The sequence below is a fragment of the Mesoplodon densirostris genome, chromosome 1, assembly GCF_025265405.1.
Source record: "Mesoplodon densirostris isolate mMesDen1 chromosome 1, mMesDen1 primary haplotype, whole genome shotgun sequence".
Taxonomy (NCBI): Eukaryota; Metazoa; Chordata; class Mammalia; order Artiodactyla; family Ziphiidae; genus Mesoplodon; species Mesoplodon densirostris.
Window position 1 is genome coordinate 207667943 of NC_082661.1, and position 14117 is coordinate 207682059.

The 14117-nt window shown below is 38.6% G+C and overlaps 1 protein-coding gene across 1 annotated transcript in view; it reads right to left on the reverse strand.

The window, feature by feature from the left end:
- Positions 1-401: 401 nt before the first annotated feature.
- NAF1 (nuclear assembly factor 1 ribonucleoprotein) overlaps positions 402-14117 on the reverse strand; it is a 46008-nt gene continuing 32292 nt past the window's right edge. The window contains exon 8 of the mRNA XM_060093840.1: positions 402-1261. Coding sequence (XP_059949823.1) covers positions 804-1261 — 458 coding nt within the window. The 3' untranslated portion in view covers positions 402-803. The remainder of the gene's footprint in view (positions 1262-14117) is intronic.

Here is a 14117-nt window from a genome sequence, read left to right on the forward strand (position 1 = left end):
TATTTATTAAGTACTTAGTCTGTGCCAGGCATCCGAGAATCTGGGAAACAGATATGGAAGACACAGTCTCCTAGTGTGGCAGTAAATACATGTTACTGTGAATAAATAACATATTTTATTGTGAATAATCCTTGTGTCTCTTTACGTGGTTAAACAGTAAAGCCTACTGGATCATGCCCAAATAATGGAAATTTGCATAGATAATGGAAAGCCTGCCTGTGCAAAATAAATAAATATTAACTTTAATTATAGACATGGCTTCTGCCAAGAGGTAAGGCTTTTCTTCTTCGTACCCTTCACTTACTTAAAAAAAAAAAAGTTAGGACATTTACGTTTATTAGTAAACTGCATTTACAATGAAAATCAATTTTCACAGTATAAGTTTATAAAAAATAGTTTATTTTAAAGACTCTCAATAGGACTTAACATCTTATTTTCAGATATACCAAAAACATAATCAATATGCTCAGTACATTTTAATCCATGATGAAAGTTGCTCCAGATCTATTATTATTAGATCTACACATACTGTTTAACTGGGTGGTGTTCAAAGTTTTAATACCACATAATTGGATCCCCCCCAAGTTTAATGTTAAATTTTCATGAATACAATTTCACAAAGATTACAATATATATCAACTTACAACTGAAGGAACCATTTAATAATTTACAATGTTTTAAAAATCTAGCTACATAATCTCTTTAAAAAAAAAATCCTTCCTATATATATGTGTGTGTGCGTGTGTGTGTATATATATATATATATATAAAGTCCACATTTCTCAGGAAATGCATACATCCACCTAATAGTAAGGACCAAAATGAGAAGCATTACTATCTATAGAAGAGGAGGGGGGAGGCAGAGGTGGGGGGGGCGGAGGTGGGGGGAGGGAGTACGGTAGGGGAATTAACTGGTGAGGCGCCACAGTAGGGGCAGCCCAGCCCATGTTTGCAGGTGCAGGCAGCGGGGGTGGTGGAGGGGGAGGGAGTGAGAAGTTACGCATGTCAAACCCGGGAGGAGGGAAGGGATACTGTGGCATCATAGGGCCATCCTGTCTCTGGGGTGGAAATCCTGAAGTCTCCTGAGATATCATGTGCTCTGAGTTATAAAACTGTGGAGGTGGGGGCCTGCCAGGACAAGACCGAGGATATCTGCCCCAGGAAAACCCTCGTGTGAATTCTCTGCTGTGATATCCTTTTGAAGGCTCTGAAGCAGAGTTATGAACATTCCAATTCTGATGTACTTCTGCAAACTCTTCACCTTTGGGGAAAAAAGCATAAAAACAAAATTAAAATTAACTTTAATATATCAAAAAACACTGTTTAGGGGCTTCCCTGGTGGCACAGTGGTTGAGAATCTGCCTGCTAATGCAGGGGACACGGGTTCGAGCCCTGGTCTGGGAAGATCCCACATGCTGCAGAGCAACTGGGCCCATGAGCCGCAACTACTGAGCCTGCGCGTCTGGAGCCTGTGCTCCGCAACAAGAGAGGCCGCGATAGTGAAGAGGCCCACGCACCGCGATGAAGAGTGGTCCCCGCTTGCTGCAACTAGAGAAAGCCCTCGCACAGAAATGAAGACCCAACGCAGCCAAAAAATAAAATATAAAAATAAATTTAAAAATAAATAATAAAAGAATACCGCTAGAGGCTTCTATGCCCCTAGTAAGAAAGAACAAAAAAACACTGTTTAAAATTTCAATAATGTCTTCTTTAACTTCCAGTATACCTTACAGTAATTACAGTTTTATAAGGCTTAAAATTATCAATTTTAAATGAATCCAAAAGGCTAGAGATCAGGAAACGGAAAGCAAGACAAAACTTTGAGACAATAACCAGTTGATTTCAGCCAAACACCACAGAGAAAACTGGACAGGAACCTCACTCACACTCTCAAAGGCTGCGTAAGGGGCCTGGCTAGCCCTCCCAACCAGGGTGGTCAGAAGAGGCTGAGCAGGGAGCCAGTTCCCAGCCTCCCCTCAAAGACAGTGGAGACCTCATGGGGAACCTGGACTTGCATTTCCAAGAGCAGTAACACAGTGTTCCTCCACTTCCTGTACTTGGGGTGGAGTCAGAGAAAACCTAGGAGAGCCAGGACTTTCATCAGTGCTCAGCATAACGAGGCCATCCCCCATGGTGTCAGGAGCAGTAACGTGGCACTCTTACCCCCACCAGACACAAAAGGAGGCCTGCCCGGAAGCACTCTTACCCCCACCAGACACAAGAGGAGGCCTGCCCGTATGCAGCAGTAATGATTCACCCCTGGCTTCAGATGTCAACAGAAGTTATAAACAAAAGCTTAACTCCTATCCCCACCTGGTAGTAATAATAATAACGCAACCTCCCTCCTTTCCCCGCCAGAACAGTTTTAAAAACAAAAACAGCATAATAACTAATATGTCCACGTTTCAATTAAAAACCACTCATCATACCTAGAACCACAAAGATTTGAAACTCAATGAAAAAGGAAAACTAATTGAGGCCAACATCAAGAAGACAAAGATAGATGTTAGAATTATCAGAGAAATGTTTTTAAGTAGTCATCATAAAAACACTTCAATAAAAAATTAGGAACACACTGAAACAAGTAAAAAATAGAAAGCCTCAGCAAAAAAATACAAAGAAGAAAAATAAATTTCAGAACTGAAAATTTAATAATCAAAATTAAAAACTGAAGGGAGCGTTCAACAGTAGAATGAAGGGACAGAAGAAAGAAGATAGAACAACGAAAAGTATCTAGTCTGAAAAGAAGAAAGGAAATAAACTGGGGAAACAATGAAGAGAGAGCTTCAGGGATCTGTGGGACTATAACAAAATAACTAATATTTACATCTTCAGAATCCTAAAAGGAAAGGAGAAGAAAAATGAGGGAGAAGATGTACTTCAAGAAATAATGACTGAACACTTCTCAAATTTGGCAAAAGACATAAACCCACAGATTCAAAAAGCTAAATGGATCTCAGTCAGGATAAACCCAAAGAAGTCTACACCAAGAAACATCACAAACTTTTAAAAACTAAAAACAAAGAAAGAAGATGAAAGCAGAGGAAAAGAGAAATGATACCTTACCCACATGAAAAAAACAATTTGAGTGACAGTAGATGTCTCATCAGAAACCATGGAGGCCAGAAAGAAGTGGCACAACATTTTTCAAGTGCTAAAAGAAAACTGGCAATCTAGAATTCTATACTGAGTGAAAACATCCTCAGGAAAAAGGGAAATCAAAGACTTTCTCAGACGAAGAAAAGCTAAGAATTTATCTCCAGCAGACGTACCCTAAATTAGAATGACTAAAGCAAGTTCTCTAAACAGAAACAATAAAAGAAAAGACCGTAAGACATCCGGAAGGAAAGAAGAACACAGTAAGCAAAAACAGGAGTAAATACAAGAGAATTTCCTTCTGTGACTGAGTCTTCTAAATTTTGTTTGATGGCTGGAACAAAAATTATAACCACTAATGTGATTCTTATTGTATAGGAAACATTAAAGCAATTTATATTATTAACAAGGGAAAATAAAGGGACATATAGAGAGGCAAGGTTTCTACACTGCACTCAGACTGGTAAAATGACAACAGCAGATTGTGATAACTTATGTATATAAAATTTAAGACCTAAAGCAACCATTGAAAGAAAACCATACTAACTGATACAATCCACACCACAGATAAATGCAAATGGAATTCTAAAAAATGTTACAGTAACCACAAGCAGGCAGAAAAAAGACAACAGAGAAATAAAAACTAGAGAGAATACAGAAAAACACAGACTTCCGGGTAAGATGGCGGAAGAGTAAGACGCGGAGATCACCTTCCTCCCCACAGATACACCAGAAATACAGCTACACGTGCAACAACTCCTACAGAACAACTACTGAACGCTGGCAGAAGACCCCAGACCTCCCAAAAGGCAAGAAACTCCCCACATACCTGGGTAGGGCAAAGCAGAGAGATTCCCGCAGAGAGGAGCGGTGCCGAGCGGCACTCACCAGCCCGAGAGGCTTGTCTGCTCCCCCGCCAGGGCGGGCGGCGCTGGAGCTGAGGCTCGGGCTTCGGTCAGAGCGCAGGGAGAGGACTGGGACTGGCGGCGAGAACTCAGCCTGAAGGGGGCTAATGTGCCACAGCTAGCCGGGAGGGAGTGCGGGAAAACTCTGGAGCTGCCGAAGAGGCAGGAGACTTTTTCTTCCCTCTTGGTTTCCTGGTGCGCGAGGAGAGGGGATTAAGAGCGCCGCGTAAAGGAGCTCCAGAGACGGGCGCGAGTCGCGGCTGAAAGCGCGGAGCCCAGAGACGGGCGTGGGACGCTGGGGCTGCTGCTGCCGCCGCCAAGAAGCCTGTGTGCGAGCGCAGGACACTGTCCACACCGCCCTTCCGGGAGCCTGTGCAGCCTGCCACTGCCGGGGTCCCGGGATCCAGGGGCGGCTTCCCTGGGAGAACGCACGGCGCGCCCCGGGCTGGTGCAACATCACGCCGACCTCTGCCGCCGCAGGCACGCCCCGCACTCCGTGCCCCTCCCGTGCCCCTCCCTCCCGCCCGGCCTGAGTGAGCCAGAGTCCCCGAAGAGGCTGCTCCTTTAACCCTGTCCTGTCTGAGCGAAGAACAGACGCCCTCCGGCGACCTACACGCAGAGGCGGGGCCAAATCCAAAGCTGAGACCCAGGAGCTGTGAGAACAAAGAAGAGAAAGGGAAACCTCTCCCAGCAGCCTCAGAAGCAGCGGATTAAAGCTCCACAATCAACTTCATGTACCCTGCATCTGTGGAATACATGAATAGACAACAAATCATCCCAAATTGAGGAGCCAGGAGTCAGTGCTGTGCCTCTGAGGTGGGAGAGCGAACTTCAGGACACTGGTCCACAAGAGACCTCCCAGCTCCACATAATATCAAACGGCGAAAATCTTCCAGAGATCTCCATCTCAACACCAGCACCCAGCTTCACTCAACGACCAGCAAGCTACAGTGCTGGACACCCTATGCCAAACAACTAGCAAGACAGGAACACAACACCACCCATTAGCAGAGAGGCTGCCTCAAATCATAAAAAGTCCGCAAACACCCCAAAACACACCACCAGACGTGGACCTGCCCACCAGAAAGACAAGATCCAGCCTCATCCACCAGAACACAGGCAGTAGTCCCCTCCACCAAGAAGCCTACACAACCCACTAAACCAACCTTAGCCACTGGGGACAGACACCAAAAACAACGGGAACTACGAACCTGCAGCCTGCAAAGAGGAGACCCCAAACACAGTAACATAAGCAAAATGAGAAGACAGAAAAACACACAGCAGGAGAAGGAGCAAGATAAAAACCCACCAGACCTAACAAATGAAGAGGTAATAGGCAGTCTATCTGAAAAAGAATTCAGAATAATGATGGTAAAGATGATCCAAAATCTTGGAAATAGAATAGACAAAATGCAAGAAACAGTTAACAAGGACCTAGAAGAACTAAAGACGAATCAAGCATCGATTAAAAACACAATAAATGAAATAAAAAATACTCTAGATGGGATCAATAGCAGAATAACTGAGGCAGAAGAACGGATAAGTGAGGTGGAAGATAAAATAGTGGAAATAACTGCTGCACAGCAAAATAAAGAAAAAAGAATGAAAAGAACAGAGGACAGTCTCAGAGACCTCTGGGACAACATTAAACGCACCAACATTCGAATTATAGGGGTTCCAGAAGAAGAAGAGAAAAAGAAAGGGACTGAGAAAATATTTGAAGAGATTATAGTTGAAAACTTCCCTAATATGGGAAAGGAAATAGTTAATCAAGTCCAGGAGGCACAGAGAGTCCCATACAGAATAAATCCAAGGAGAAATACACCAAGACACATATTAATCAAACTGTCAAAAATTAAACACAAAGAAATCATATTAAAAGCAGCAAGGCAAAAACAACAAATAACACACAAGGGAATCCCCATCAGGATAACAGCTGATCTCTCAGCAGAAACTCTACAAGCCAGAAGGGAGTGGCAGGACATACTTAAAGTGATGAAGGAGAAAAACCTGCAACCAAGATTACTCTACCCAGCAAGGATCTCATTCAGATTTGATGGAGAAATTAAAACGTTTACAGACAAGCAAAAGCTGAGAGAGTTCAGCACCACCAAACCAGCTTTACAACAAATGCTAAAGGAACTTCTCTAGGCAAGAAACACAACAGAAGGAAAAGAACTACAATAACGAACCCAAAACAATTAAGAAAATGGGAATAGGAACATACATATCAATAATTACCTTAAATGTAAATGGACTAAATGCTCCCACCAAAAGACACAGACTGGCTGAATGGATACAAAAACAAGACCCATATATATGCTGTCTACAAGAGACCCACTTCAGACCTAGAGATACATACAGACTGAAAGTAAGGGGATGGAAAAAGATATTCCATGCAAATGGAAACCAAAAGAAAGCTGGAGTAGCAATTCTCATATCAGACAAAATAGACTTTAAAATAAAGACTACTAGAAGAGACAAAGAAGGACACTACATAATGATCAAGGGATCAATCCAAGAAGAAGATATAACAATTGTAAATATTTATGCACCAAACATAGGAGCACCTCAATACATAAGGGAAATATTAACAGCCATAAAAGGAGAAATCGACAGTAACACAATCATAGTAGGGGACTTTAACACCCCACTTTCACCAATGGACAGGTCATCCAAAATGAAAATAAATAAGGAAACACAAGCTTTAAATGATACATTAAACAAGATGGACTTAATTGATATTTATAGGACATTCCATCCAAAAACAACAGAATACACATTTTTCTCAAGTGCTCATGGAACATTCTCCAGGATAGATCATATCTTGGGTCACAAATCAAGCCTTGGTAAATTTAAGAAAATTGAAATTGTATCAAGTATCTTTTCCGACCACAATGCTATGAGACTAGATATCAATTACAGGAAAAAAGCTGTAAAACATACAAACACATGGAAGCTAAACAATACACTACTTAATAACGAAGTGATCACTGAAGAAATCAAAGAGGAAATTAAAAAATACCTAGAAACAAATGACAATGGAGACACGACGACCCAAAACCTATGGGATGCAGCAAAAGCAGTTCTAAGAGGGAAGTTTATGGCAATACAATCACACCTTAAGAAACAGGAAATATCTCGAATAAACAACCTAACCTTGCACCTAAAGCAATTAGAGAAAGAAGAACAAAAACATCCCAAAGTTAGCAGAAGGAAAGAAATCATAAAAATCAGATCAGAAATAAATGAAAAAGAAATGAAGGAAACGATAGCAAAGATCAATAAAACTAAAAGCTGGTTCTTTGAGAAGATAAACAAAATTGATAAACCATTAGCCAGACTCATCAAGAAAAAAAGGGAGAAGACTCAAATCAATAGAATTAGAAATGAAAAAGGAGAAGTAACAACTGACACTGCAGAAATACAAAAGATCATGAGAGATTACTATAAGCAACTCTATGCCAATAAAATGGACAACCTGGAAGAAATGGACAAATTCTTAGAAATGCACAACCTGCCAAGACTGACTCAGGAAGAAATAGAAAATATGAATAGACCAATCACAAGCACTGAAATTGAAACTGTGATTAAAAATCTTCCAACAAACAAAAGCCCAGGACCAGATGGCTTCACAGGCGAATTCTATCAAGCATTTAGAGAAGAGCTAACACCTATCCTTCTCAAACTCTTCCAAAATATAGCAGAGGGAGGAACACTCCCAAACTCATTCTACGAGGCCACCATCACCTTGATACCAAAACCAGACAAGGATGTCACAAAGAAAGAAAACTACAGGCCAATATCACTGATGAACATAGATGCAAAAATCCTCAACAAAATACTAGCAAACAGAATCCAACAGCACATTAAAAGGATCATACACCATGATCAAGTGGGGTTTATTCCAGGAATGCAAGGATTCTTCAATATACGCAAATCAATCAATGTGATACACCATATTAACAAGTTGAAGGAGAAAAACCATATGATCATCTCAATAGATGCAGAGAAAGCTTTTGACAAAATTCAACACCCATTTATGATAAAAACCCTGCAGAAAGTAGGCATAGAGGGAACTTTCCTCAACATAATAAAGGCCATATATGACAAACCCACAGCCAGCATCGTCCTCAATGGTGAAAAACTGAAACCATTTCCACTAAGATCAGGAACAAGACAAGGTTGCCCACTCTCACCACTCTTATTCAACATAGTTTTGGAAGTTTTAGCCACAGCAATCAGAGAAGAAAAGGAAATAAAAGGAATCCAAATGGGAAAAGAAGAAGTAAAGCTGTCACTGTTTGCAGATGACATGATACTATACATAGAGAATCCTAAAGATGCTACCAGAAAACTACTAGAGCTAATCAATGAATTTGGTAAAGTTGCAGGATACAAAATTAATGCACAGAAATCTCTGGCATTCCTATATACTAATGATGAAAAATCTGAAAGTGAAATCAAGGAAACACTCCCATTTACCATTGCAACAAAAAGAATAAAATATCTAGGAATAAACCTACCTAAGGAGACAAAAGACCTGTATGCAGAAAATTATAAGACATTGATGAAAGAAATTAAAGATGATACAAATAGATGGAGAGATGTACCATGTTCTTGGATTGGAAGAATCAACATTGTGAAAATGACTCTACTACCCAAAGCAATCTACAGATTCAATGCAATACCTATCAAACTACCAATGGCATTTTTCACAGAACTAGAACAAAAAATTTCACAATTTGTATGGAAACACAAAAGACCCCGAATAGCCAAAGCAATCTTGAGAACAAAAAATGGAGCTGGAGGAATCAGGCTCCCTGACTTCAGACTATACTACAAAGCTACAGTAATCAAGACAGTATGGTACTGGCACAAAAACAGAAAGATAGATCAATGGAACAGGATAGAAAGCCCAGAGATAAACCCACGGACATATGGTCACCTTATCTTTGATAAAGGAGGCAGGAATGTACAGTGGAGAAAGGACAGTCTCTTCAATAAGTGGTGCTGGGAAAACTGGACAGGGACATGTAAAAGTATGAGATTAGATCACTCCCTAACACCATACACAAAAATTAGCTCAAAATGGATTAAAGACCTAAATGTAAGGCCAGACACTATCAAACTCCTAGAGGAAAACATAGGCAGAACACTCTATGACATAAATCACAGCAAGATCCTTTCTGACCCATCTCCTAGAGAAATGGAAATAAAGACAAAAATAAACACATGGGACCTAATGAAACTTAAAAGCTTTTGCACAGCAAAGGAAACCATAAACAAGACCAAAAGACAACCCTCAGAATGGGAGAAAATATTTGCAAATGAAGCAACTGACAAAGGATTAATCTCCAAAATTTATAAGCAGCTCATGCAGCTCAATAGCAAAAAAACAAACAACCCAATCCAAAAATGGGCAGAAGACCTAAATAGACATTTCTCCACAGAAGATATACAGACAGCCAACAAACACATGAAAGGATGCTCAACATCTTTACTCATTAGAGAAATGCAAATCAAAACTACAATGAGATATCATCTCACACCAGTCAGAATGGCCATCATCAAAAAATCTAGAAACAATAAATGCTGGAGAGGGTGTGGAAAAAAGGGAACACTCTTGCACTGCTGGTGGGAATGTGAATTGGTACAGCCACTATGGAGAACAGTATGGAGGTTCCTTAAAAAACTACAAATAGATCTACCATATGACCCAGCAATCCCACTACTGGGCATATACCCTGAGAAAACCATAATTCAAAAAGAGACATGTACCAAAATGTTCATAGCAGCCCTATTTACAATAGCCCGGAGATGGAAACAACCTAAGTGTCCATCATCGGATGAATGGATAAAGAAGATGTGGCACATATATACAATGGAATATTACTCAGCCATAAAAAGAAATGAAATTGAGCTATTTGTAATGAGGTGGATGGACCTAGAGTCTGTCATACAGAGTGAAGTAAGTCAGAAAGAGAAAGACAAATACTGTATGCTGACACATATATATGGAATTTAAGAAAAAAATGTCATCAAGAACATAGGGGTAAGACAGGAATAAAGACACAGACCTACTAGAGCATGGACTTGAGGATATGGGGAGGGGGAAGGGTAAGCTGTGACAAAGTGAAAGAGCGGCATGGACATATATACACTACCAAATGTAAGGTAGAGAGCTAGTGGGAAGCAGCCGCATAGCACAGGGAGATCAGCTCGGTTCTTTGTGACCGCCTGGAGGGGTGGGATAGGGAGGGTGGGCGGGAGACGCAAAAGGGAGGGGATATGGGAACATATGTATATGTATAACTGATTAAATTTGTAAAATAAAAAAAAATTAAAAAAAAAAAAAAAAAAAAAAAAAAAAAAAGAAAAACACAGATTTAAGGCCCTAACATATCAATAATTACATTAAATATAAATGGTCTAAATATACCAATTAAAACACAGAAGTTGGCAGAGTGGATTACAAAACATAACTACAATCTACAAGAAACATTTCAGATGATCCAGTCATGTTGAAAGTAAAAGGATGGAACATGCTACAATATGCAAACATTAATCAAAAGAAAGAAGGATTATATACATTAATAGCAGATAAAACAGGCTTCAGAGCAAAGACTGGGACATTTTATAATGATAAAGGGGTCATCTACCAAGAAAATATAGTAATCCTAAATATGCATGCCCCAACCACATTCTCTCTCTCAACAACTGACAAAACAGCTATACAGAAAATCACTAAGGCTAGAGAAAATTTCAATACCACCATCAACTAACAAGATCTAATTGACATTTATAGAACACTCCACCACACAACAGCAAAATACACATTACTTTCAACTGCCCAAAATCATATTCCTAGATAGAGCATATTCAATAAAACTTTTTAAAAAATGTAGAATTGAAATCATACAGATTGTGTTCTCAACCCACAATGGAATCAAAAATAGAAATCAATAACAGAAAGATTACAGAAAAATCTCCAAACACTTGGAAAGTAAATAATACTCTTCTAAATAATCCATTGGTCAAAGAGGATGTCGCAAGGTAAATAAAAACAAACAAAGGAACATTAAGCTAAATCACAATAAATAAAACACACCAAAATCTGTGGAACAAGTTTAAGCAGTAAAGTCTTAAATAAATAAGCTCCCACCTCAAGAACCTAGAAAAACCAGAACAAAATAAACCCAAAGCAAGCAGCAGAAAGTTAATGATAAAGAGCTGAAAGAATGAAACTGCAAATAGAAAAATAAAGAAAATTAAATGACATAAAGAACCGGCTCTGTGAAAAAGCAACATAATTGGCAATCCTCTAGGCAAAACTGACAAAGAAATAGAAGACACAAACGATCAATATCAGGAAAGACATCAAAAGGATGTTAAGGCAATATTGTAAACAACTCTACACATATTACTTGACAAATTAGATGAAATGGACCAATTCCTTGAAAAACACAACCTACTATAATCTATCCAATGTGAAAAAGATATCACTATTAAGGAAATTGAACTTGTAATTAAAAGTCTCCCAAAAAAAGATAACTCCAGGCTGAGGTGATTCACTGGAGACTTTTTACCAAACATTTAAACAATTAACACCAAATCTACAAAATGTTTTCAAAAAAATAATAATAAAAAAAATTCCCAAGTCATTTTATGAAGCTAGTAGAAATCTTCTGCTGACATCAAAACCAGGTAAAAAAAAAATGAGAGGGACAGAGAGAGAGAGAGAGAGAGAGAGAGAGAGAGAGGGAGAAAAAGAAAGAAAGAAAGAGAGAGAGAAAGAGAGGAGAGAGAGAGAGAGGGAGAAAAAGAAAGTAAGAAAGAAAGAAAGAGGAAAGAAAGAAAAAAAGAAAAGAAAGAAAGAAAAGGAAGGAAGGAAGGAAGGAAGGAAGAGAAAGAAAGACCAATATTCCTCATGAATATAAACATAAAAATCCTTATCAAAATATGAGCAAAATTCAACAACATATACAAAGCACGGTTTATTCCCATGATGCTCATTCAATATTCTAAAACCAATGTAATCTACTTTATTAACAAGGTAATGAAAAGGTCATGTGATCTTATCAATGCAGAAAAACAATTGTCAGAATTTAAAATTTTGACAAAATTCATGATTATGAAAAAAAGCTCAGGGAAAACAGAACTAGACAGAAACTTCCTCAACTTGATAAAGGACATCTACAGTACCCCTACACCTAACATTATACTTAATAGTGAAAGACTGAATGTTTTCTTCTATGACCAGGAACAAAACATATTTACTCAATATAGTGCCACAAGTTATAGATAGTAATGGTGAGAAACAGAGCTAAATATGCATACAGACTGGGGGGGGGGGCATTGTTCTTATCTGCCATTGACATAATTGTCTACATTGAAAATCTCAAGGGAGAAACTCCTAGAACTAGTGAGTTCAGCAAGCTCACAAGACACAAGCTAAACATACAAACAGTAATTGTATTTCTGTATTCTAGAAATGAACACACGAACACGAATTTTAAAATGCAACACCATTTACAATGATTCCTAAAAAATGAAATACTCAGGTGTATATCTAACAAAAAAATGTACAGGACTCGCATTCTGAAAACTACATAATGTTGGTGAAAGAAATTAAAGAGATCTAAATTAATGGTGATGTATACCATGTTTGTGGAATGGAAGACTCAATACAGTTAAGATGTCAATTCTCTCCAAACCAACATACAGGTTTAACCCAATTCCTATCAAAATCCTGGCAAGACTTTGTCAATATAGGGAAGTTTATTCTCAAATTCATATGGAAAGGCAAAGGAACTAAAATAGCTAAAATAATTTTGAAAAGTTTCAGAAAAAAAAAGAGAAAATCTTTAGGATGTAGGTCTAGGAAAGAAATTCTCAGACTCTATAAAAGCAAAGCAGATAAACTGGGCTTCATCAAAATAAAAAATTTTTGTTCTTCAAAAGATCCTTTTATGAGGATGAAAACACAAGCTATAGACTGGAAGAAATTATGTACAAACTTTCATAACTCAAGAGTAAAACACAGAAATACAATTAGAAAATGGGCAAAAGACATGAACAAATACATCATTGAAGAGATACACAGATAGCAAATGAGCTCATGGAAAGCTGTTCAATATCATTAGCCATTAGGAAAATACAAGTTAAAAATCACAATTACATATCATTACATACCTATCAGAATGGCTAAAATAAAAAATAATGACAATACCAAATGCTAGTGAGAATGCAGACAAACTGGGCCACTCATACATACACTGGTGATAGGAACATAAAGTGGTAAAGCCACACGAAAAACAGTATGGCAGTTTCTCAAGAAACTAAACATGCAACTACAGTGGACCCTTTAAATAACATGTGTTTGAGCTGCACAGGTCCACTTATAAGCAGATTTTTCTCAATAAATACATACTATACTATCCAGGGTTGGCTGAATCCACAGATGCATAACTGTGGATACAGAGGACCAACTATAAGTTATACACAGATTTTCAACTACATTGGGGTGTGTGTGTGTCAGTGCCCCTGACTCCAAAGTTGTCCACTTGCAATGGTACCATATAACCCAACTGTACTCTTGGACATTTATCCCAGAAAAATGTGAAAATCTGTGTTCACATAAAAATCTGTGCACAAACGTATAAAGCAGCTTTCTTCATAAAACCCCAAACTGTAAACAACCCAAATGTCTTTCACTGGATGCATGGTTAAACCACCTGTGGTATATTCACACCACAGAATATTACCCTGGAATGAAAAGAAACTTGATACATACAACAATCTAGATGATTTCCAGAAAATGGTGCTCAGTGACAAAACCCAATCACTAATTTATATAACCATCCTTGACAGGACAAAATATATCACAGAAATGGCCCACAGATCAGTGGCTGTCAGGAGCTGAGGAAGAGGGAAGTGGATGTGGATATAAAAAGGCAACATGAAGACTTTCTTCTGTGATTGCATTATGTCAACAGGAAATAAAACACCTTGACTTTAGCTTAAGCACCACATCATTTAATTCTAAAAATGAAAGCAAACAGCTTTCTAAAAAAAAAAAAAAGAAAAGAAAAAAAGTACTGATGAGTACAAATG